Raw genomic sequence first — 27230 nt, forward strand, 5'->3', positions numbered from 1 at the left:
CAACAAATAAGAAAATAAAAAACATATTTTAAAACACTTATAAATTTTCAGCTGTTAAGATTATTTAATTTTTCCCCTGAAAAATGAACACATACACAAAGTCTAATGTACAGAGGGCTGCATAAACATGGGTTTGTCCTAGCTCCTAACAGGAATAGCTCCAGAATACCAATCATGGTAATAAAACAAAACCATGAAAATCATAAAAATATGCCACTTGTTTTTACTCACCTGTGGTTTTCTGAGTTTCTAAAGATTTACCCTTGTAAGTATTAAATAAACTGAGTGTTGCATACTTTTTCCCATCCTTTGCTTTTGTACTCTGGCCTGACTTCTCCGACATTTCGGTGGAAACTCATCGAGTCCAAAACCTCCTGCCACACCCCTTCAAACCTTTAAGACACACATAAAAATGAAAAGTGAGGAACATTTTAGAATTTATTAGCTAGCTTACTTTAAGAAACTCTCAGTAAATTCAAATGTTCCCAGAAATTCTGAAAAATAAAAACACTGAGAAATGAAATCAATCTTCAATAACTCATATCAACAATAATTTCAGGACACCTGGTTGGCTCAATTGGTTAGGCACCCAGCTCAGTTGGCTCAGTTGGTTGGCTCAGTTGGTTGGGCACCCAGCTTGGTTTTGGCTCAGGTCATGATCTCATGATTCATGAGATCAAGCCCTGCACTGGGCTCTGCACTGATAGTAAGTAGCCTGCTTGGGATTCTCTCTCTTTCACTCTCTCTCCCCCTCCTGCGTGCTCATGCTCTCTCAAAATAAACAAACTTAAAAATAATAGTTTCATACACTCCTTCAATACTGTCAAATTCCAAGAACACACAACCGTATCAATCAAAGTAAACTGTCCTGCCTTCAGTTAACACATTAGTGGTTTATAACCACTTAACTGTATCAGAATAAGAGTTTTAATCCAGAGGCTCCCGGCTAGCTCAGTTGACAGCACATGCTACTCGATCTCAGGATCATGAGTTCGAGCCCCATATTGGGTCTGGAGCCTACTTTAAAAAAAAAAAAAAAGAAGAAGAAAAAAAATTTTAATCCATACTGAAATGAATAGTTCAACTACAGTACATCTATGGAGACTGTCTTTCTATTTAACAAACAAAAACTATTCAATTTAATAGGCTTGAGACGACAGGCATCACTTCATACATATGGAATGTAAATATGATACAAGGATTACCATCATTCCTCTAAATTGCATGCCTCTGTTTTCAAGCAGTATGTGTCTTAAAAAACTACAGTAATTTAACAATTTAGAATAAAAGAAACATTCTATTTTCTCTGCAAACATTTCCTCATAAACCTAAGGTACATAAAAACAGTATTCTATTTCATGGCTATGGTTTTAATGTTCAAGAAGTGGTGTGAACTTGTCAAAACAAGTCTCTCTATATAAAAGAAGTTATGAGAAGAAAATAGTATTTTTATGAACACTCATATACAAACAAAAGAATTTCATCTTTGGGGCTAATATATCCTAATCTTGTGTGTGCCTTAACTAAAAACCAGTCTATTAATAAACACGAAAAATACACAAATTAGCTTATACTATTTTCCTTCCATTTCATGGAGTTCACACATATCAACCTTATGGTTTTGTTTTATATTTAAATATGTCTTTAAGTGGTTAGGGTGGAAGTAGGGCATAAGATGGCCAATTCTACCCCCAAACCCTACACCCATCAATAGCTAAAAGCACTGAGAACTGAAGCACAGAGAATAGATACATACATCATGCAAAAAGTATTCCAAATCAAGGAATGCCTATGCAGACTCTAACATCATAAAGATCATTTTGCCTACTGGTTTTACATTTGTCAACTGTAGAATCAGCACCACATGCAGAGGTGTGGTGTTACAGGTATATCAACTACCACATTCAATATATGTATAGTTCTATAGAATTTACCAAAAATTTTCACATTTCAGGCTAACAACTAACTACACTATAGTTAGTATCCTGATTTTACAGATGAAGAAACTGATGTTCACAGGTAAATGGGATTGGATTTGAAATCAAGGCTTCTGGGTCAGTCCATTATATCATGCCACCTCCTCCCCATGCAACTGTAGATAACCAGTTAGCTCTCCAGGTATACACTTAGCAAACAAGCTCTCCTTGATATAAATTGTGAAAAGGACTCACCGGCAACCAAAAGAACTACATGATATATAAATAGCTTGCTATCTGCTACCATATATGTAAGAATGCATACAATTCATTCCATTCCTAAGGTGCTAATGATGATGATGGTGTAAAGAGCTGTACTCCCAGACCCTATCGTGTTGACATATTTTCACCAATACCATGAACAAAGATGTAGGGAAAACATACATTCATCTACAATGACAAAAACAAAAAAGGGGGCAGTGCATATTTACTATATGATGAAATTAAGATTCAAAGAGATCTCTCTTCAGGTAAGAAAAAGTAACTGATATATCAAGAAAAAAAGTCAGTGGCGACTGGGTGGTTCAGTGGGTTGAGCGTCTTGACTCTTGATTTCAGCTCAATGTGTCCCTTCCTTTGCCCCTCCCCTGTGCTTGCTCTCTCTCTCAAAATAAATAAATAAATAAATAGATAGATAGATAGATAGTAATGATAAATTTAAAAAGGAAAAAAAAGAGAAACAGTCAACTTGTTCTTTCACTCTCATTTAATGGCAGTTTAACACCTTAAACCTCTCAACCACTCCCTGCCACACTCTGTTAGTGGAGACCCTCACATGCCTACATCATAGACAAAACAACGTTTTAAGAAACTCCTCAAACACAGGGGCAAACCTACAAGCCCACCTGCATCTACATCCATCTTTCTCAACAGCGTCCCTGTCTCCAACTACTGGCACAGGGGTTCTCAACCATCATGTACAACTTACCAGAAATGCAAATTCTCAGGCCCCAACCCAGACCTGCCAAATCCAACCCTGAGGATGGGGCCCAGCATTCAGTTTTACCCAGTCCTCAGGCGATGCTGAGACACACACAAGTTTAGGATTTGCTGATTTATTAAAAGCAGATATATCCTAAGCCATGGTTCTTAATCCTTGCTGCACACTGGAATCACCTGGGACTTAAAATATGTCAGTATCTGTGGTTTCAAGGTGGGGCCTGGGCATCAATCCTTTGTTTGAAAAAATTCCTCAGCTGATTCTAATATGCAAGCAGTCTTCAAAATCACTGCAGTAAAGGGGATATATCTTTCTTCCTATTCCTTAAAAAGAAAGAAGTGAAATAAAATATGCCCTTCAGTACATACTCTTTTCTCAAAAGAGGTTATTAAAACACACACTGGGTGTACTCTGCAGTGAGAAATACGGACAAAGAATCAACTTATTAGGCCACAAGAATACAGAGTAAACATGTGCTTTCATATGCTTATGACCTGCTCTTGTTTTTATGTTTTACAGTACCTATTACACCAGAAAAAATATATACATCAAATACACAAGATGGTATATAAATGAATTGAATGATAATTCCATCAAAAGGACAAACTATCACTTAATGTACCTAACTGGTATAAAAGAATATGCAGCTTAACAGGGGTTTTTTGAAGTTTTTATTTATTTATTTTGTGAGAGAAAAAGAGGGGATGGGGGGGGGGATGGGAGCAGAGAGAGAATCCTAAGCAGTCTCCATACTGTCAGCACAGGGCCCAACAAAGGGCTGGATCCCACGAATCATGAGATCACGATCTGAGCCAAAATTAAGAGTTGGACACTCAACCAAGCCACCCAAGCACTCCACAATATGCATTTTTAAAACCAAAGAATTGGACGGGGTGCCTAGTAAGCTGTCGATTAAGCATCTCACACACAGCTTGTGAATTTGAGCCCCATGTCAGGCTCTGTGCTGACAGCTCAGAGCCTGGAGCCTGCTTCACATTTTGTGTCTCCCTCTCTCTGCCCCTTCCCCCACTCATACTCTGTCTCTCAAAAATGAATAAACGTTAAAATTTTTTTTTAAAAAAACCAAAGAATTGGAGCCATAAGCAATAAAACTATAAATCAGAAAGGTCGATTCCACTACAGTGGTTTGCCAGTTGGTATGAGAACTTTTAGTTTAAGGCCAAAGTTTAATTTAGCCTACTTGCTTTTTGGGGTGTTCCTCCTGAAAGACTTGAGAAGATATACCCTGAAAAAGCCCCAAGTAGACTGAATCTTAGCTAACATATATCTGAAAGAAAAGCCAGTGACTTGTTCAAAATTTAAGATTACTTTTAGGACAAAGTATCAAAAGAATCCAACCAATCTAGCCTAAGCATGATCAAGATTTACCTTCACTTTGTATAATGTACTTAAAAAATATTTTTTAAGTGGAATTCCTGTTTGGGTGCCTAAAATAAATCAAAGAACCATAGCTACACAAGAATTTTCTAAGAAAGTAATAATCGGGCCTGACAGGTGTACACTTTCAGCTAAAATGAGGTAACAGGGATCAGATTTACATTCCCCTACTGAAACAATTCAACTCAAAAACTGGACAAAACACATTTTTATATATACCATCCAGTATATATAGACGTGTATCTGTATATACACATATGCATATGTATAATTTTTATATGTAAGTAACACCAGAGCCTAAGATACTGCACATCAGGCAAGAAAGTACAGTGATCCCCAAAAGACAGAAAAAAGTGAATTGAGACCTACGGTTTCCTGAATTTAGTGCCTAGAGAGTTCCCAGGTCATGGCACTCAAGTGGAAGCTGGCAGACTGCCTGAGCGGAAAACTATGAAGCTGAGCTCAGGGTGCTAGGACAGAATATTTGAAAGAGAGTTATACAGAGAAAATGCTACAGACCTGAAGAGGATCCCCCTTGAATATTCAGCACAGTACCAGTGTGCAGATGTGTGTTAGGAAGCTACCAAAGCCAGGAAAGAACCTTCTTCTTTTTTTTTTTTTTTAATATTTATTTATTTTTGAAAGAGAGAGAACACATGGGGAAGGGGCAGAGAGAGAGAGAGGGAGACAAGAGGGTCCAAGCTGGCTCTGCACTGACAGCAGAGAGCCCAAACTCAGGAACCACAAGATCATGACCTGAGCCTGTCAGAAGCTTAACCCATTGAGCCACCCAGCTGCCTCAGGAAAGAACCATTTTAATCAGAGGAACAGTACATGCTATTCACAAAGGGCGGGGAATAGTGTCTGTTCTCACCAGCCAGACTTAAAAAACAACAACAACAAAACTCTTAAATCACTGGGTATTGGATAGAGTATTAACAAACACCTCATCTCAGCAGTGGTTAAAAAAAAAAAGTACCCAAAGTAAAAGTAAACACTGATCTGGAAATCTTAAAGCAACACTCAAAAGGATCAAACTGTTGTTCCCCAGTAACCAAGTCTGAAAGAAATTTAAAGAATGTATATAAAAAAGAAGGAAAATCCAACACCCAAAGAGAGTAAAATCTACACTGTTGCATGCAAATAAAAATTACACAAACAGACACGAAAAGATGAACCACATTAAAGAATCAAATCAATTGAAACCAACCCAGGTGACCCAGTGGCCATAAACCATTGTTAAACCAGTTTTTTAAAAGTATAACTGCATTCTATATATTCAACAAGAAGGTTGACTACAAATAGAGACATGAAAGATATTTAAAAATCAAAATTTATAGAAATGAAAAACACACTGGATGGGACTAGCAGCATTTTAGGCATTTTGATAAAAAAAAAAAATAGTGAACTTGGAAGTCATCAGTAGATGAAAAGACAATGCGAAAAAAAGAACTTAAGAAAAAAAAGTATCAGTATGCCTTGAGACGACTTCAAGCAGCCTAATCTGTGTGTAATAGCAGTCACTTAAGTAGGGTGAGAGAAAAAATAATGACCAAATGTTACAAATTTGATGAAAACTACAAACCCAGGTCCAAAGGACTCAACAAATCCAAGCATAAAAAATATGAGGAAAATCACACCAAAAGCACATCATAATCAAATTGTTCAAAACTAAAAATAAAGAAGGGAGCCTGGCTGGCTCAGGCAATAAAATATACAACTCTTGATTTTAGGGTTGTGAGTTTGAGCCCCATGTCGGGTGTAGAGATTACTTAAAAATAAAAAAGTCTTTTAAAAAAATCTGTAACAATAAAGAGAATCTTTTTTTCCCAAATTTTATTTTTCAGAGAGACAGAGAGAGCACAGGTGGGGAAGGGGAAAGAGAGAGAGAGAGAGAGAAGAGACAGGAATCTGAAGCAGGCTCCAGGTTCTGAGCTGTCAGCACAAAGCCTGACATAGGGATCAAACCCACGATTATGACCTGACCAGAAATCAAGAGTCAGACACTTAACTGACTGAGTCACCCAGGCACCCCCTAAGGAGAAAATTTTAAAAGCAACAAAAGAGGGGCACCTGGGTGGCTCAGTCAGTTGAGTGTCGTCATGATCTCACAGGTTCGAGCCCTGCATCAGGCTCTGTCCTGACAGCTCAGAGCCTGGAGCCTGTTTCGGATTCCGGGTCTCCTTCTCTCTCTGCCCCTCCCCCCACTTGTCTCTGTCTCCCTGTCTCTCAAAAATAAATAAATGTAAAAAATAAAAAAAAAAATTTTTTTAAGCAACAAGAGAAACAAACATAAAAATAACAACAGCAGGGGCACCTGGGTCAGCTCAGGTTATGATCTCACAGTATGCGAGTTCGAGCGTCACACTGGGCTTTGTGCTGTCAGTGCAGAGTCCACCTCAGATCCTCTGTCTCCCTCTCTCTGCACCTCCCCTGTTGGCGATCTCCCTCTCTCAAAAATAGGTAAACATTAACAAAATTTTGTTAAGGATACTTAAAAAAACAACTCTTGTTGGAAATGATGCAAGTGAGAAATGTTGCAGCCTCATGCCTGAAAGTATTGAAAGAAAAAGACCCTGATGAACTTAGAATTCTCTACTGAATAAAAATATCTTTCAAAACTGAAGAACAAAAAAGGGGTTAGGGGCTTTCTCAGACACAAGAAACCTGAAAGAATTCATCACTAGCAGGACCTACACTACAAGAAATATTAAATATTAAAGTTCTTCAACTAGGAAAAAAAAATGGCAACATCAGAATCTAGATCTACAGAAAAGAATGAACCACACCAGAAAGAGAACTAAAGGAATAATATATGAGATTTTTTTATTATTTAAGTATCTTTATCCCAGGAATGCAAGGTTGGTTTAACAATCAAAAATCAATGCATTTCACCATAGATAAGCACACGATTATCTCAATATCAAAAGGCACATGACAAAGCCAATACCTATCCCTGATAACAATTCTAAGTAAACTAGGGCTCATCTTGATAAAGGGCATGTATGAAAACCAACAAAAAAATAAAGTCTATTAGTAAAATCCAAAAACCTATAGCAACATCATACTTAATGATAAAAAACTGAATGCTTACTCCTGTCCTCCCAAAGATCAGGAATAAGGCAAAGATATCAATTCTCTCCTTCTGTCCAACACTGTACTAGAAGTTCTAGCCAGTGCAATAAGAAGAAAAAGAAACAAAAGGAATTCAGAACGGGAGGGATGAAATAAAACTCTTGACTTTGCTGAACTGATCATATCTGCAGAAAATCTAACAGGTTCTAGAAAAAGCTATTAGAACTAAAAAAGAGTCTACCAAGGTTGCACACAAGACACAAGATCAATATATAAAAATCTGTTGTAGGGCCCCCTGGTTGTCTCACAGGTTCGGGTTCCTGTGATCAAGTCCTCTGTGTTGACAGTGCGTAGCCTGGTTGGGATTCTTTCTCTACCTCTCTCTCTGCCCCCCCTCCCTCCTCGCACTCTGTCTCTGTCTCTCTCAAAAAAAATCAACATTAAAAAAAAATCGATGATTTGTAGTTTTATCTTTTTACATGATACTATGCCCTGTGCATGGATCAGAAGACCCAATATCTATGAGATGCGATTCCTTGCCAGATTGATCTACAGATTCAAAGAAATCCCAAACAAAATCAAAGAAGGAATTTCAGGGGGAGAGAGTGGTAGAATTTGTCAAGCTGGTTCTAAAACTCATTAAGAAATAAACAGGACCTAGAATAATCAAAAGAGCTTTAAAAAGAAAGTTGGAAGACCAAGACATTGGTCACCTGATTTCAGTACTTATCAAACAGCCATGAACACAGTGTGGTATTGGCCTAAAAAAAGACTGATCAATGAAACAGTACAGAGTGCAGAAATATAAATATACACAGGCACCTGATTTTTTACAAACGTGAAGAAAATGCAGTGGATAAAGTACAATCTTCTCAACGAGTGGTGGTAGAGCAATTAGGTATACATATATACAAAAAAATGAATTCTAATCCATACCTCCTACCATATACAAACAACTCAAAATGGACCATAGCAAAGAGTACAAACTGAAGTTAGAAGACATGAGCATTCTGGAGATCTAATGCACAGCATTATGGTTACAGTCAAAATGATACATTATATACACCAAAGTTGGTAAGAGAGAAGAATTTAAATGTTCTCTCTACACAAAAAAATAACTATGTGATGAAAAGAACATCAACTAATGTTCCAGTAATAATCATCTGGCAGTACAGAAATGCATGAAATCAAGTCAACACACACACCTCCAACTTCTACAACGTGATATGTTAATTGTATCCCAATTTTTAAAAAAGGGGGCATAGACAAAATGTAAAAACTTACAAGGGAGAAAGTCTTCGCAACCCTGGGTTAAAGAATTATTTGACAGCACATTAGAATCTGCTCTCAGGGGTCTTTGTGGTGACTGAAAGGATAGATAAATATGATCATTTCAGACAATAACAAATGCTACGAATGAAACCACACAGGATAATATGAGAAAGTAAGACACAGTGGAACTACTAGTTGATCGCCAAAAGCCTCCCTGAGGGAAACGCTTCTGGTTTGGATCTAATGGGGAAGGTGCCTGCTTCAAGGATGAAGAAAAAGCAAATACAAAGGCCCTAAGGTCCTGACATGCTTATCATGTTTGAAAACATAAAAGCTGAATAAGTAGAAACTAGTGAGAAAGAGAGTTGAAAGGGAAAGAGAAGTTTGCATGAGAAAGTCTGTTAGAATTTTAAATGTTATCTTTAAAGTAATGTGAAACCATTTGATTCCGAACAGAGACGTATGTTGGTTTTAAAAATATCCTGGCTACAATGCGGAGAATGGATTGTGGACAGCCAAAGGTACAAGGTGGAAACATCATAGACTGCAACAGCCTAGGCACAAGATGCAGCTGTGGCTAAAAACTGGAGACTAGATACATGAGGTCACACATAATATCAACACTAAAAGGAGTTTGGAAGAAGTTGATTCCAACCCCTGTGGATGACCTGGAGGGGCTGAAGACTTGAGTGGGGGAAGTAACTGCAGATGTGGTGCAAACAGCAAGAGAACTGAATGAGAAGTGGAGCCCGAAGATGGAATTAAATTGCTGCAATCTCCGCATCAAACTTAAATGGATGAGGAGATGCTTCTTAGGGATGAGCAAAGAAAGTGTTTCTTGAGATGGATTCTACTCCTGGTGAAGATGCTGAAACGACAATAAAGGATTCAGAATACGACATAAACTTAGCTGATAAAACAGTGGCAGGGTTTGAGAAGACTGACTCTAATTTTTTTTAAGTTTATTTATTTATTTTGGGAGAGAGAGAACATGATCCGGGGATGGGCAGACAGAGAGAGAATACCAATTCAATTGATGTGGCAAACTTCACTGCTGTCTTATTTTAAGAAACTGCAACAGCCCCCCAACCTTCAGCTACTACCACCCTCATCAGTCAGTAACATCAAGGCAAGATCCTCCATGAGCAAAAAGATTACGACTCACTGAAAGCTAAGATGATGGTTAGCATTTTTTTATCAATAAAGTAATTTTTAATTAAAGTATATACACTGTTTTTATAAAACATACTGCTATTGCACACTTAATAGACTACAATACAGTATAAAGATAATTTTCACATGCACTGGGAAACCAAAAAATTTTTCATTTGATTTGCTTTATTGAGGTATTTACCTTATTACACTGGTCTGGAACTGAACCCACAATATCCCCAAGGTATGCAAGTATAGCCACAGTTGAGAACCACTGGGGGGATAAAACTAATTTTGATCTGGGATAAGTGGGTTCATGTCTGAGGGAGAGAGGCAGGAGAAGAAGTCAGAGTAGGCAGCAGAAGTCAGATTTTGCAGAGCCTAGTAGACTAGGATAGGACTATTGTCCAATTTAATCTAAATGTCATGAAGAGCCACTGGAGGAAAATTAATAAAAAATCTCAACTGCTGAGTAAACCCAGGGCTGCATTCAGCAGATCCACACCTTCAGTAACAGAACAATACAATTTACACAATCAGTAATTTAAAAACCCTTGAAACAGTAAGCTCAACAGGTGCATTTCTTTTCAATCTGCCAGATTCTGACTTCAAAAACTATATTGTCGCAGTTACAAAGGAACTATAGCCTCTATAAAGGAACCATATGGTCTTTTTAGTTTTAAAACATTTTTTGTTATTTGCATGCCATTAAGAATGTATTTTTTTTAACATTACTGTCTTGCTTACGATGTACCTATAAAAGTGAATCATTAAGGCCTGTGGGTCAGTCAACACATCATCCTTGCAAGGGGCCAGGCTGATCTCTGTTATGGGTCCAATTTTAGTATATGTGCTGCCCTAGCGATCACTCAGGGTCAGTCTACGAAAACAAAGCCTATGAGGGGCGCCTGGGTGGCTCAGTCAGTTGAGCATCCAACTTCGGCTCATGCCATGATCTCGCAGTTCCTGAGTTCGAGTTCCGCATCGGGCTCTGTGCTGACAGCTCAGAGCCTGGAGCCTGCTTCAGATTCTGTGTCTCCCTCTCTCTCTTCCCCTCCACGGCTGACTTGCGCTCTTTCTCAATAATAAATAAATATTAAAAAAAAAAAGCCTACTGAATAATAGTACACCCCTCTTTAAGGGAAGAGAAAGTAATCTTATTTTTTTTTAAGTTTATTTTTTTAGTTTGAGAGAGAATGAGAGGGAGAGAACATGCACGTGCCTGGGGGAGGGGCAGAAAGTGAATGAGAGAAAGAATCCCAAGCAGGCCCTGCACCAAAGGAAAGTGCAGGGCTCAAACTCACGAATTGTGAGATCATGACCTGAGCCGGTACCAACAGTTGGACACTTAACCAACTGAGCCACCCAGGCGCCCCAGTGATCATATTTCTAAATTCAAGGTTCTAGGACTCTGAGCAATGATGGTCAGAAACTAACATTTTTCACCAAAATTAGATACACCAAAACATGTGCATTTACATTTTCAAGATTTAAACAATGAATATACATATCACCTTGTAAACAAATTTTTTTTTTTTTTTTGCAAAAAAGTGTTAAGATGAAATAAGTGAAGAAGGAAAAAAAAAGCTAGTATTTCAAAAGCAAATAGACTGTGGGGCACCTGGCTGTTTCAGTCAGTAGAGCATGCTACTTTTTCAAAAAATTATTTTAGGGGCGCCTGGGTGGCGCAGTCGGTTAAGCGTCCGACTTCAGCCAGGTCACGATCTCGCAGTCCGTGAGTTCGAGCCCCGCGTCGGGCTCTGGGCTGATGGCTCAGAGCGTGGAGCCTGTTTCCGATTCTGTGTCTCCCTCTCTCTCTGCCCCTCCCCCGTTCATGCTCTGTCTCTCTCTGTCCCAAAAATAAATAAACGTTGAAAAAAAATTTTTTTTTAAAAATTATTTTAATTTTATTTTTTAAAGTTTACTTATGAGAGAGAGACCAAGGGTGCTCAAGTGAAGGAGGGGCAGAGAGAGGGAGACAGATTCTCAAGCAGGCTACATGGTCAGCACAGAGCCCTATACAGGACTTGAAACTTTGAGCCATGAGATCATGATCTGAGCCAAAATCAAGAGTTGGACACTTAATCAACTGAGCCATCCAGGTACCCTTTTTTTAAATGTGAGACAGAGAGAGAGAGAGAGAGAGAGAGAGAGAGAGAGAGAATGAATTCCAAGAACGCTCCACACACAGCATGAGCCCTACGCAGGGACTCGGGGCTGATCCCACCACCCTGGGATCAAGACCTGAAAGCCAAGGAAAGCCACCCAGGCACCCCAGAGTGTGCAGTTCTTGATATTGGGGTCATGAGTTCAAGCCTCACGCTGAGCATGGAGCCTACAAATATACATATATAATAAAAGCAAACAGACTGCTTCCAAATGGTCTAAGGGAAATTTGGAAGGCAGTAGTTTATCACAATATAAACACCAACCTTTCAAAATGAAAGGATGACACTCAACACCGGTAACAAAAAGATGGTTTTTATGAAGGACAACCATCATAGGTTGAAAATTATTTGAAAAAAAATCTGCAAAAGGTTTCCACATCAAGGCAAGATTAGCTATGATCCCTTAGATTCCTTCAGTCTCAGAAAGTGTAAGATTCTAAGGCTACTCACCATTACATAAGGATTTACAAGTATTCAATACAAAAAAACATTATTTTTAGTGACATTTAAAATCTAGCATATTTCAGTGGCGCCTGGGTGGCTCAGCGGGTTAAGGGTCCAACTTTGGCTCAAGTCATGATCTCATGGTTTGTGAGTTCGAGCCCTGCATCAGGTTCTCTGTCAGCACAGAGCCTGCTTCAGATCCTCTGTCCCGTTCTCTCTCTGCCCTGACCCCCCATCTCAAAATAAATAAATAATGATTTTTAAAAATCTAGTATATTCGAAAAAACCCATACTTTCACAAATTGCCAATTTGTTAAATTCAACTAAATGCCAATCATCTTTCTGACCACCATGGGCTTCTAAGTATCCAAGCTCTGTTTACCTCTCTTTCCTCATTAATCTTACGGTGAGAATTTAGTTCCTCTGGAAAATGAAGTACAATGTCCCACTGATTTAAATAGTTAACATTGAAAAGAACCTGCAGCCACTTCCAAATAAGCATACTATATACACACAGCATATGTTTTATTAAAAAAATAAAGGAAGAATCTCTACTAATAAGTAATAGGTATCACATACAAATATAAAAAGTAAAAAGATTCTATATAAACCAATTTCTTTGGTCTCTATGACTGACAGTTTTGTCTCTCTTTTTCCTATTTCCCTACATAAATGGTAACATGCTTTTGCCATCTCTCTTTACCAGCTCTCTCTATGCGCTTTCCCGCTGGCCATCTCATCTACTGTTCACTGCTTCGGTAAGGATAATTACCAAAACTCTCCTTCAAACTACAATCTTTAGTGGGATCCTGGCTGGCTCAGTTGGTGGATGGAGTGTGGCAACTCTTGATCTTGGGCTTCTAAGTTTGATCACCACAGTGGGTGTAGAGATTACTTAAAAATTACAAAACAGGGGCACCTGGGTGGCTCAGTCGTTTGGGCGACTGACTTCGGCCCAGGTCATGATCTCACGGTTCATGAGTTCGAGCCCCGCGTCGGGCTCTGTAATGACAGCGCAGAGCCTGGAGCCTGCTTCCGATTCTGTGTCTCCCTCTCTCTGCACCTCCCCTGCTCGTGCTCAGTCTCTCTCTGTCTCTCAAAAAATAAATGTTAAAAAAAATTATTTTTAAAAATTACAAAACAAACTACAATCTGCACGCACACATTTTTAATTGTAGAACAAATGTCTTTACGTAAGTTTCTTGACAGAACTACAACTCAAAATGCTTGATTCCCCTGTTCACTAATACAAATATTTACCCAGCGCCTACTGTACTACTATTAGGCACTACTAGGAACAAATGAAAAAGGCATGATGTCCTCATCAACTGAGTGGAGATAACGGGAAACGTAAGAGGGTTGGAAAAGGCTTCCAAAGAACTGGGAGCGAAGACAGACAACCAGGCAAACGATGCAGTGACAATCAGTGCTGACACCCCAGGAGAAGCTGGCAACTGGGGCTATAGAATGGTCTTCCCAAGCCTGAGCAGTTTGAAGACTCTCATTATTAATGTCCAGCAGCACATCCAGGAGTGGGAAGTGGAGGGAAACACACAGCAGCTGGAACAAAAAGGAACTAGAGCTGTGCCAGACACGTGTAAAGAAAAACAAGGGAGAGGAAGACACTGCCAGGAAAATGGTCAGAGTAACATTTCACGGAAGTCTAAGCCAGAGAGTGAAGTAGAAGGTGGCAGAGGATAAGGAGGAAAAGAGAAGGAAATGCCAATTTTAACGACTGATTAAAAGCCCCCCAAATAGTAATTATTAAATGCTTACTGAATCAAGCTTACAAGCATTGCTTTGTTCATTTAATAAAAACGAGAGGAGAAAATGTACTACCTGAGTGAGAAAGCATTAAGAGCTTCTGATTGGAATTTAAGGTTTCAGGTGATGACAGGATTTAGAACAGCAAATAACCAGGGAATAGGAATGAAGGAATACAGAATTCTTCATGCTACTTTTACAACTTTTCTGTGAGATTAAAATTATTCCAAAAGAAAAAAGGGAAAACAAAAAAACCTCGTCTGCTCTCCCAAATACGTTCTTCTCCCCAACTTCACATAACCACTTTCCCTGACCTCTAGATTTAAAACCTTGAGTAATCGGGGCACCTGGGTGGCTCAGCTGGTTAAGCATCTGACTTCAGCTCAGATCATGATCTCGAAGTTCGTGAATTCGAGCTCCAAGTTGAGCTCTATGCTAACAGCTTGGAGCCTGGAGCCCGCTTCAATTCCTGTCTCTCTGCCCCTCCCCCTCGCGCTCTGTCAGTCTGTCTCAAAAATAAATAAACATTAAAAAAAAAAAACCTGAGTAATCTTTCATATTTACATCTCCCACTTCTAACACGAAGAGGGATGTTAAGTTCTAGATGTTCTAATGTAGTAATGTCTCTTGAAGCTTTTTTTTTTTTTTAAATCTGAGCTCTAGAGATGTAAAAACACCAAATTGGGAATAAGAGCTCAGAGCTCAAGTTACCAAAATTTATCAATGAAGAAACAACTTTAAACAAGTAAAAATAACCTACCCAAAACTCCTAGATGGGGAGAGATAGGGCCAAGATTAAGTTGAAGCTTGACGCCAAAAGCCAATGCCCAAGAGAACCTCACCACGTGAGAATCGTAATTCAATTTTCATTATAACAGAGATAAACATCAAACCTTTAAAATGTAATGATAAATGTTATTTTAGGCTAAGAGATTCTAAAGACTCAAGTTTTTATTTCCAAATTTACTCCATTACAGTACAGAATAAAATATCAAGGATAAAAAATTATAGTAACAAAATACAGTAATAACTATCAACAAACACATTCCATCTGTTGTAAAAATGTCATTTTGAAGTATAATAACATAACGTAAAAAGTCTAAGAATCAGTGTACAAAAGATCGTAAATGGGGGGGGCACTCTGTACAGAATTGTTTCCCCTCTCAGAATTCTTACACTGAAGCCCTAACTCCCAACTTGACAGATGGTATGTGGAGATACAGGGCCTGTGGGAGATAATCAGGGTTAGCTGAGGTGATGAGGGTGGGGCCTCATAACGGAATTAAGCTCTTCCAGGAGGAGACACCAAGGCACTCTCCCAGCCACATGGAGACACACAGCTAGAAGGCGGTTGTGTGCGGGGCAGGAAGGGAGACCTCGTCAGAGCCTGATTATGCTTGGTCTTCAGCCTCCAGAACTGTGATAAATTCCTGTTAAGCCATCTAGTCTATGGTATTTTCTCATGGCAGCTGGAGCTGACAAAGACGGGATGTATTAACTCCAGAAGACAGCATTCTGTCTATAAAATTTTAAACTAAATTTTCCACTTAAAATAAAAGGGTCTTGCTCTGGGTAAGAAGTTGAACTAGTCAACTTCTAAGTTCATTTCCATCTCCAATTGTTATAACCACTTAGTGATCCTAAAGTTAGAGTGACATCAAATATTTTTAAGATCACATTTGCAGCTATCATAGAAAAGCTAAGAATACTACCATATGTTGAGTGCCTCTACTACAAATAGCACTACAGCATTAAAAATTGTCATTTTTAAAAACAAAGTGTAATATAAATAAATCTGTTGGGAGTTCTAATCAGAATGGTAGAAGGGCTCAGGCTGTTCTTAGAAACTGAAACACGTGAATTAAGTTTCTAGGGCAGAATGCCCTAAGAATTAGAAAAGATACGCAGCTATTGAATCTTCTGTACCACAAATTACTGTTCTAGCAAAGTTATAAATCTGCACATCTACCATTTACTCAATGAAGTGATTCCCAGATCACTCTTTCTGACAACTTATAATATTTTTAAAGTGCTCATATCACACAACTACTTCTCTTAAAACTGATTTGGTTAAAAAACAAAACTGATTTGGTTTAAATCCCAACTCTAACATTTGGTAGCTAGGTGTTTTCATAGCATAACTGTGGCATATGCATATTATTGGATAAGCATTTCCCTAGTCATTAAATATAATTCTGAACTTTATTTCCTCATCTGTGGGCTATATCCTCTATAGTCTACTGTGAGATTTAATTAACAAAGTGCGTATAAAGCTCTGAAAATGGTGTCTGGCACTTAATAAATGGGTAACAGTGTTTTCAAAACTTACACATTACAAATAAAAACCAAAGCATAAAAGCTTCTTAATTAACTTTTTTGCAAGCAAGTCTGTTGGATGTTATAGGAGAAAAAGAGAAGCATTCTCTTAAAGATGTTCATTTGACATCATGAACTATCCTAAACTTCAACGAAATGGCACCATAAGGGTTGAAATTTCAAGTTTAAATTTGTAAGTGTAGAGAACCAGTTAGCACCCCTCCCTGCCAAGCACTGGCTCCACTCCTCCTCCACCATTAAAACGTGTATCTTGAGACATGGAAGCCTACGCATCTTTCTCCTACTAACTTTATTCTTCCCATGTTTCCAATCTGTCATAAATATAACTACACAATAAAAAAATTTTCTGGTCAGGAAACCAAGCAATCAGCACTTGTAGGCTATTACTGACTTTTCTGTTCTGTCCCTCTTCTTCTCTTTCTCCCTTCCTTCCTCTCTCTCTCTCTCTCTTCCTTTCTTTAAAATCTCTACACCTATCGTGGGGCTCCAATTCACAACCCCATGTATTAAGAGTCACATGCTCTTCCAACTGAGGCAGCTGGAGGTGCCTATTCTAATCCTTATTCAACAGCTCTTTCTTCAGCATGAGAGATACTTTCTCTCCCCCCAATATCCAAAGAGTCCAAAGACTCTGGATCTAGGGTTGGGAGATATTTCATCTTTCTACATTCTGTATCCTAATTCTTGATGCAAGCTACATGGCTCCACACATATTAAAACTCACAGAGTGGTACACCAAAAGATCCAATTTTTATCTGAATTTCAAAAACTCATACAACAATATAACCAATCTCTACTCTGTCAAAAGCCTCATTTCAATAACACCTCTTTCCTTTAAAAACAAAATTTCTCAGGGCACTTGGGTGGCTCAGTTGGTTAAGCGTCTGACTTCTGCTCAGGTCATGATCTCAAGGTTCATGAGTTCAAGCCTTGTGTCGGGCTCTGCACTGACAGCTCAGAGCCTGGAGCCTGTTTCTGATTCTGTGTCTCCCTCTCTCTCTGTCCTTCTCCTACTCGTGCTCATGCTTGGTATGTATGTATGTATGTATGTATGAATAAATAAATAAATAAATAAAGCAAACATTAATAAAATTTTAAAATTTTAAAGTAAATGGACTCTTTCATCTTCCTAACCTTCAGAAGTTAATTTTATACCTCCTACATTGTGGCTTCTTCAGTTAAAATCCACATATATAGTCTGTTTCCCAGTTACTGGAAACATTTAATAAGCTACAATACTCACCTTTAAAATACACTGGATAAAGTGGATGAGTACTTGCCCAACTACTTAACCCATCTTAAAAAGTTCTAAGTTTTTTGTTCCTTGGTGACCATTTCTCCAGTCTCCCGATTGTTTTTTATTCTGTTCTAAATGTATCCTGAATAGATCTCCCCAGGACCTTTTCAGAGCATCCACTGGCCTCCACAGGGCCTTTGTGCAAATAGAAAAACATATGCTTCTGGGGAGAAACAGGTACTCCTCTGGGTGAGGTGGTGATGCATGGGGAGAGAGGGGAGGAGTGAAAGCACGATTACCCCTGGGAGGCCTAGCCAGAGCACAGGACTCTGAAAGCAGAGCCTGGAGCAGATTTCAGTCCTTGTTGTCTCCTTCAGCCCAGCACATTTGTGCAGTGCACAAACGGCACAACCACATAAAGCAGCCCTACACTTTCAGATCATTCACTAGGAAAGAGGGAAGAAAGATCAATTATTAACTTCTCTAGCCACCCATTCTCCAGCTACATATGCATCCATCCCTTACCTTGCACACTCAAATATTTGGAGGGGATCTCTCAACATCAGAAAACCTATCCTCCCTTTACCTTTTTTAACTTTCTATTTTTCATGGTTCTCTTTTCTGTTTAAGTATGGTGAATGCTCATGTAATATCAAAGAATATTAAATTCAAAAGACACATGGAAACACATTTAATGTGATCTTTGCAACAATCCTCTGAGATAGGTGAAATGGAGATTTTCTTTATTTCACAGATGAATATACAGGTTTCCCCTGCTATGAGAGAGCAAAGCTTTCCTCTGAAACCTTGCGTAAGCTGAAATGGCTACAGCAAAGAAACAATTACCATTAACTCATATGGAAAAATTTTTGTAGCATTCCCAGACCCAACAAATAACCTCTCTTAGGCTTTTCTGATCCCTTAGGAGCCATCCTGCTAACAAACTCACACACACACACACACAAAAATAAAGTACAGATGTTGACAAACACAGTTCAAAGCCATGTCCCGATGCTACGCAGTTCCCAAAGGACACTGGTGGCATCACTCTCACTGCCTCTATAATGGCTCACCACTGAATGCTATTGTCACTTTTTGCTTTCTGTAAAAGTGAAAATCTTCTTCAGAATTCTTTCAGGGTGCCTGGGTGGCCCAGTTGGTTAAACGTCCAACCTCGGCTCAGGTCATGATCTCACAGCTCATAGTGAGTTTGAGCCCCGCGACGGGCTCTGTGCTGACAGCTCAGAGCCTGACAGCTCAGAGCCTGGAGCGTGCTTTAGATTCTGTGTCCCCCTCTATCTCTGACCCCCCCTCCCCCTGCTTCTGCTCTGTCTCTCTCAAAAATAAAAAAAAGTAAAAAAAAGTTCTTCCGGTTAGCAAAAGCAGGTACTAATGTATGTCTTTCATAAAAGCAAAGTGGGATAGTACAAACTTCCAAAAAGCGGGGAATACCTGTACCTAAAATTTGAAGAAGCCATGTTACTTGCCTCTCAAGTTAACAGCAGGCACAAAGGACAAAACGTAGGTGACAAAAGGACTAAAACTAGGTGTTTTAACTCACAGTACAGAGCTCATATTGAGCATTTAAGTCACCTAAAAATCAAGAAGTCTCACTACTTATTCCTCCCTGCTTAACCTTTCACCCCTCATTACTCGATCTAAATTCTTTTAGGGTCACCAAAGATCTCTCAGCCAAATCCAAAGGCCACTTATATTTTTCTGAACTCTGCTCCATTTGGCTGTAATAATCCCCTTCTTTAGATTATTCTAAATCCACCCTGATTTCTGTGGTGACTTCCTCACTTATTCATTCTTGCCTTCCTTCTCTTCCCACAGACTGTCTTCGGTATCTTGCTACATTTCAGTCTTAAGCAAATACCTCCACTTTGCAGTTTATAATGGAAATGGTTGCCCCAAGTACATAGTCAAGGCTCTAATTTAGATCTCTTCTCCTGTAATGCTGCCATTCCCTGTGATGAATCCATTCCATCCTAGACTTTCATCACTTCTCGCCTTCATTACTTCTAACTGTTGCCTAATCCTATCCAGCATTCATTTCTTGTTTTTCTTTTTTTTTTTTTTTTTTAAGATTTTTAAGTATTCTCTACACCCAACATGGGGCTCAAACTCACAACCCCGATCAAGAACTGCAAGCTCTACCAACTGAGCCAGCCAGGCTCAGTTTTGTGGTTATGTCCTGAACAGTGGAATACAAGACTACTAATGGTGTATTAGATGATTTTAAATGGTCCGTAGAGGAATATTTAAAATTATGTTTATTTGGGGGCACCCGGGTGGCTCAGTCAGTTAAGCATCCACCTCTTGATTTCAGCTCACGTCACGATCTCACAGTTCATAAAATCAACCCCTGAGGTGGGCTCCGTGCTCAATGTGGGGCCTGCTTGGGGTTCTCTCTCTCCACCCCTCCCCTGCTCCCCACTTGTTCTCGCTCTCAAAATAAATAAATAAACATTAAAAATAAATAAAAACCAACTTTAAAAAATGTTTATTTTGAAACACGTTGAAGGGGGAAAACTAACACCAAGTAATCACGTATATTCTTTTAAATTCACTGACTTAGGGGCGCCTGGGCGGCTCAGCTGGATGAGCGTCCAACTTCGGCTCAGGTCACGATCTCAGCTGGTGAGTCCAAGCCCCGCGCTGGGCTCTCTGCTGTCAGCACAGAGCCTGCTTGGGATCCTGTCCCCCTCTCGTTCAGCCCCTCCCCTGCTCACTGTCTGTTTCTCTCAAAATAAGTGCGCTTAAAAAAATAAATTCACTTATTTAAAAGACAGTAACTTGAATTAAAGAAAACATTAAAACAGAAGGTTTGAAGATCTTAAAAGACATGAATGTCTTAAGGTTGGGAAATACTGGCCACTGGGAAATCCATGTTGTATGGAAGTTACACACTTAGGCTCTGGGTCAATGATTCGAATCCCATATACTAACTAAGTAACTTTGAAAGAATTACTTAAACCTCTTTAAATCCCAGTTTACTAGTTGTGTAACAAGGACAAAATAATCTACCTCGCAGGCTTACTGTATAGATCGAAAAAGATAATCTACAAAATTACCTTAGCTCAGTGCTTAGCATGGAAAGTGCTCAACAAATATCAGTAATTGCAATTATTCTTTTTTTTTAATTTCTTTTTTAGTGTTTGGTTTTTTTTTTAGAGAGACAGAGTGCAAGTGGAGGAGGAGCAAAGAGAGAGGTAGACACAGAATCTGAAGCAGGCTCCATCCAGGCTCTGAGCTGTCTGCACAGGGCCCAACATGGGGCTCAAACTCACGAACAGTGAGATCATGACCTGAGCTGAAGTTGGACGCTCAACCGACTTAGCCACCCAGGCGCCCCAGTAATTGCAATTATTCTTGATCTCTCTTGGCCATCATGCCTTCACTTGTAATCAACTAGGCACCTGATCTATATTATAGAAATGTTCATATATGGATTTTCTGCCCCAAATTTCCCTTTTCTGCTTGTATGTCTTTATTTTTATCTTCTGGTATAAATCCAAAGATCACATGTCAACTTTTAACGTTAATCCTTAAAACCGTGAGCATCTTGGCAGTAGGAACCAAAAGCCATATTCCTCTGACTCACTATGCCTTACAAAATGAAAAGAATCTTTAATGTTTGTTGAATAAATCTAAATTTTAGAAAGGAAAATCGGATGCAAACAAATCTCACAACGCACAGTACATAAACATAAGCTATGTGAAAGCATCTTATGCTATTCTAATGGAGAGGTGGGCGGGGTGGGGGGAGGGAATGACAGGGTACTATTTTGCTCTACTAAGATATCTGTCAGTTGAATCTTAGTTGGTGGGTCTAGTCTTCTATTTTCTAATCTCATTCACTCAATAATAAAACCTAGGTATATGCCAACCACCATACAAGGTGTGGAAGATATGGAAGCAGTCTAGTAAAGGAAAACACACTAATATTGGAACACCGGTAAAAAGAAAATTACTACATAATATGCTATGTAAATAATACCCAAGTGGTTTGTTTTTTTTTTATACTAGATGTGCTCCACAAATGTTAACTACATCCCATCCTCCCTTAAGGCAGAGCACCTAGGGGTGAGAACATTACATCACATTGACAGTAATAATTTTATTGCTATCTTGTGTTGACTCTACGTATACTAACCATATAAAAGTTTTTGTCTGCCAACTAGACAACTGTTGAAATTCAGTAATTGTTTGATCTGACTTGCCGGCAAACATGTACACACACAGGCCCTAAAACATGACTGGCATTCTGTTAATCTAGAGCAAAATGACGACTAATGTAACTGGTGAAAAGATCAGTTTATATTTAACCTTTCTGGGACTGGGAAAAAACACTACAGAAAATACACTGAAGTTACCCTCTCGAGAATATTTTCACCCACAAAGATGTCCTGACTGACGCATCAAAGGCTTTATTGAGAAATTTAAAACGTTATGACTCAGAAAACTAACATTAATTCTCAAGCTTCTAAACAACAGTTAACAGTTAACATAGACGGAGATAAGCTATCATTGCGTTACCCTATTCATAAACTGATTCTCACTTTGCTGAAAGTGTATTAGTCATAACTCAGTGAGACACAACTTCTGGATCTCCTTCACTGTAAGAAAAGGATTTGTACCAATTTGTGTAACATTTTATCAATCATCAATCCTTGTCTTACACAAATTTGGCATAAACAGCATCTGAAACAGAAGTTACTCAACTGGCTTACAAATTGAAGTGGGGGGGGGCAAGAGGAAACCACTTGGAGGGAGAGGGGGATATAATATAATCTTCAAAGACATTTACCAATATGGGTGGTGGGGTGGCATTAAGGGTAAGGGAGGGAATGAGTCAGAACTTCTGTATTTTCAGCTGTGCTCAACATACTGAACCCAGGGTTACTGACTGTAGAGCATGAAGAAATCTTTAAGAACAAAATCTAGCACGGAAGTGTAAAAAGAAAGAAAAACTATTTAAATACGCAAAGAATATGTACTCCATTCTAAGAATATACAGATTACTTACTGTTTATGCCACTATTCTGCCCGTCTACTATTAGTTGGCCTTTTACTGTATCCTGAGCACAGTAACAAGCCCTTTACACACATGATCTTTGTTAATCCTGCAGCAAACCTTAGAGGGAAGTACTGTTATCATCACCTCCATTTTACAGATGAGGAAATATTCTACCAACAGTATAGGCCAGATCTCAAAATTTTAAGATTATGTCATACTACCTAGTCAAGGGTTTTAACCAACTGGCCTTTACTAGAAAAGGGGAGAAAAATTAGCTTCTATCCCATCCCCAAAGTAGTTACAACCATTTTTTTTAACCTTGCAACACTTTCACCACTGTGTGCAACAATGTTTCTACACTGAAATCAAGCAAAAGAAAAAACTAGGTTAACAATGCTACATCTTCAGTTACCACAGTTCCTATAATTACAAGAAACAGGGAGGCAGTTTGATGACTTTACAGCATCCCCTTTCGATTTAGACAGTCTGGGTTTGAATCTCTACCGCAACACGGGAACTGCCTGTGACCTTGGTCACATTAATATCTCTGATTTTATCTCATCTGTAAAATGGGGATTATAATAAGAGCACCTCCCTCAAGTACCGGCTGTAAGATGAGAAAAGATAATGTATGTAAAGAGCTCGTTACCGTGCTCAGTACACAGTAAAAGGTCAACTAATGGTGGAGGGAAAACAGCCACATATGTAAGCTCACCAAACCAAAATATACAAGTAAAAAGCCTGCATTCTGACAAGCCCACTATAAAAAATCAAATTACTATTTGACCACACGCCAAAGACAAAATTCAAAGTCAATCCATTCCTAATTTTCCTAGAGGATCAATGCATTTGAGGTGGGCCAGAAACGATGCTGCAGTGCATCTGACACACACCTAAAAATGGCTCCAGTCGGAGTAGCATCTTAATCACCACCAGAGGAGGTTAAATCTACTTTTTAACAAATGCTGGAGTTAGGCTCGGTGGGCGCTTAAGTATCACGCCACCGTGTTTATTTGCAGGAGGAAGCTATCAAGCACTGGATCAAGAATCCTGATTTTTCTGGTGCATTCCAAAGGAAAACCTTCCAGCACAAGCCGCCTACCGTACAATTCCAAGGACCCTAGCGAGGTATGAATCTACGAGCCTAGGCTGAAGATCAGCCAATGAAGAAATCCGGGCGGCTTCGGGAGCCAGCAAACATCAGGCATGTTGGAAATCTCAAACAAATCTCAAATCAAGTCAAAACAAATATGCATCCCTTTAAAGGAACTAGACGCATTCCTCTCGGGCAAAGGAACAATTTATCAGTGTTCCCATTGGTCCCCATGCCCTTTTCTGCAAGTCCTGAAGTGGGGCCTTTACCGTAACACCAGTAACATTAACGCTATCTCAAAGCGAGAGAGCTGCAGAGTGGGATTCACTACGCAGGTCAGGGGATGGCGAGGCCTGGGGAACGAAATGACTACCAAATCGTCGTCTGGAGTTGGGGCTGCACGTCCCTAGCGGAAGTAGGGTTGGTCCAGATTCCCCCAAGCGCCTCTCACCGAGTCAGGTCTTTAGCCCGGTCTCTCTCACACAGTGCTCGCTGCAAATTCCACCCTAACTACACACGGAAAAGAAGTAGGCAGTAAAGGCCCCAGATGAGCCCTTGAGCTGTTTGGGGGACGCTTCCCACACATTAGGAAAAAAGCCATTATCCCAAGGACGGGAACCCCCTTTCGTTTGGCCGGCTACGCGAGTAATCCTCCCGCGGGGCCTGAGCGGGGACCGGGTGGGAGAGAGACCGACGGCTCCGGAACTCCCGCTGCAGACCACATGGGGCGGGTCTGACTCCGGTTTCCCGCTCCCCGACCAGGAGGCCGAGACTTCCCCCAGACACAGACATGATGAGAACCAAAGAGAAAGCGGGGGATGGCTCGACCCCAGGCCGTCTCCCAGCGGCTCCCCAGTCTCTGCCCGCCAGGGCCGGGGTGCGCTCCCACGCCCCAGGCGGCCCCCCGCCAGCCCACCCCGATGGGGCCCGCTTTGATCACAGCTCCTACGCCCTCGCTTTCCTTACCGGCCAGGGCGAGTGTCAAGCGGAGTGTGTCTGCGCACTTCGAGAGTCTCTGCCGCGCTCTGATCGAGGGAAGGGGAAGGGGAGGCGAGGGGTGGGGGGGGATGGAAGGACCACCCGACCGGGGAAGCCGAAGCTGCGGATGGACAAACCGCCAAAGCACTTTCGCTGCTTCCCGAGAGGGAGAGAGCGAGCGAGAAAAAGAAGCAAGATGGCGGCTAGCCAGCCCCTACGTACTACGTCATGCCGCGGCGTACGTAAGGCAAATCTCCGCAAGACCGCCCTCCGGCGCAGAGACGGCCCGATCACGTGAGGCCTCCGTGGCGGCCCAACCCCGGCGGAAGGCGACGGCGCCTCCTGCTGCAAGGAGGGAGTTCCTGCAATCGGGGTTCCCGCCGCGGGGTAAGGATTTGCAGGAGCTCTCTCCAGGAATTCTGGAAGAGGCCACGATTGTACACTGATAGGCCTCAGGGAAGGCAGCACTCTTGTAAGTGGTGGATGCGTGTGTGAATTGGTTCAACCGACAGTCTGGCACTACGTATCAACAGTACATTATGCATAATCTTTAACCTTGGTGTTTGACAGTATCTTGATATTTTCCAGAAATATGAGTACACAGTATTCATAATACCAAAAGCTGTCCGTTGACAAGAGATAAATAAATGCATTATGATACATCCATATAATGGACTATTCTGAAGCCATTAAATTCAGATTAATACTTAATGATCAGGGAAATGCTTATGCCCTAATATATTTATGCCGTAACTATGCTAGAAACACACATACATACACATATTCATTGAAAAGAATAAAAAATGTACTCTGGATGTTAATAATGGTAATGTGAACAATAGTTTTCTTAGGGCATTTAGATTTTTATTTTTTTTTATTTTTTATTTATTTTTTTTTAATTTTTTTTAATGTTTATTTATTTTGGGGACAGAGAGAGACAGAGCATGAACGGGGGAGGGGCAGAGAGAGAGGGAGACACAGAATCGGATGCAGGCTCCAGGCTCTGAGCCATCAGCCCAGAGCCTGACGCGGGGCTCGAACTCCCGGACCGCGAGATCGTGACCTGGCTGAAGTCGGACGCTTAACCGACTGAGCCACCCAGGCGCCCCATGGGCATTTAGATTTTTAAAAAAGATTTTATGTATGCCTTTCTATAATTTCCATATTTTATCATCACAAATCAGTTTTAATGTGTAATGAAAACTTTGTGAGTCATAATATTGTTATGAGACACAAATGATAAATATGTACACACATATAGTGTATATAGTGTGTGTGTAACTGTATATGGTATTGTGTTAATTTAAGTTTCATAAAGCATTACATATTTTTTTAGGTTTTAGAATAAAACAAAAACATGTTTTGCTAAGTGCTATGTCATATGGGTAAGTTACTTAATATCTCTTTGATTCAGTTTTCTCGTGTAAAATGGAGGCAATACCTACTTCTATCTGTGTCAACTATACGTCAGTTAAAAAACACAATAAAATGTTTTAAAAATTAAAAAAAAATTTCTTCCACAAAAAATAAAAATACCTACTTCTCAAGTTTGTGTTATTTACTCACCAAATATGTATTGAGCACCTACTGTCTATGCTAGGTACTGGGATATAAAGGTATAGAACAATTAAGACATTGGCCCTGGGGCACCTGGGTGGCACAGTGAGTTAAGCGACCGATTCTTGATCTCAGCTCAGGTCTTGATCTCAGCGTGGTGAGTTCAAGTCCTGTGTGGGCTCCTTGCTGGACATGAAGCCTACTTAAAAAAAAAAAAAAAAAAAAAAAAGACCTTGGTCCTAGGCAACAGTCTAGTGATACAGATCAAATAATAGGTTTGGATATGTGCAACAAAAGAAACAAACAAGATATCAAGATAAAGAATAACCAGGAAGAAGGGCAGGGGGAATTTATTTTAGAAAGTGTGGTCCCTGAGTACTTTTCTGAAAAGGGGCCACTGAAACTGGGACCTGAATGACAAGAAGAAGTAGTAATGCAAACAGTAGGTGGAAAAGTGCTCTGGACCAAGTGAACTGCAATTGCAAATGCCCTGATCTGGGAAAGAGTTTGGAATGTTCTAGAAACTAGGAGAGGCGTATGTCTGGAACTTAGTTAAGAGAGTGACACAAACAAGATGAGACTGGAAGGAGAGTCGAAAGCCAGATTCAGAGGAAGCTAGGTTAGGGAGTTCAGAAAGAATGTCACCTAGGATCAGTGAAAAGCCATTTGAAGGTTTTAAGAAAAGGAGCCACAGGATCTGATTTTACATTTTAAGGAGATCACCAGTAACTGCTGAATGAAGAGTGTGAAAAACAGATTGTGGGGAGGCAAGAAGGGAAGCAAGGAGCTCTACTAGGCAGTAATGAAGTAATTACA

General features: G+C 39.9%; 1 protein-coding gene across 4 annotated transcripts in view; it reads right to left on the reverse strand.

Moving 5' to 3' along the window:
* Nucleotides 1-25056, reverse strand: part of PRRC2C (proline rich coiled-coil 2C) — a 98372-nt gene extending 73316 nt beyond the window's left edge. For all 4 annotated transcript variants that reach the window (XM_047077005.1, XM_047077003.1, XM_047077004.1 and 1 more), the window contains exons 1-2: nucleotides 24846-25056; nucleotides 232-393 (exon numbers count right to left, since the gene is read on the reverse strand). In XM_047077005.1, the coding sequence (XP_046932961.1) occupies nucleotides 232-343 (112 nt within the window). In that variant the 5' untranslated portion in view covers nucleotides 344-393; nucleotides 24846-25056. The remainder of the gene's footprint in view (nucleotides 1-231; nucleotides 394-24845) is intronic.
* Nucleotides 25057-27230: the final 2174 nt, after the last annotated feature.

Source organism: Lynx rufus, unplaced genomic scaffold (assembly GCF_022079265.1).
Source record: "Lynx rufus isolate CCGP_SWC_20201006 ecotype Redwood Valley unplaced genomic scaffold, mLynRuf1.p SCAF_15, whole genome shotgun sequence".
Classification (NCBI taxonomy): domain Eukaryota; kingdom Metazoa; phylum Chordata; class Mammalia; order Carnivora; family Felidae; genus Lynx; species Lynx rufus.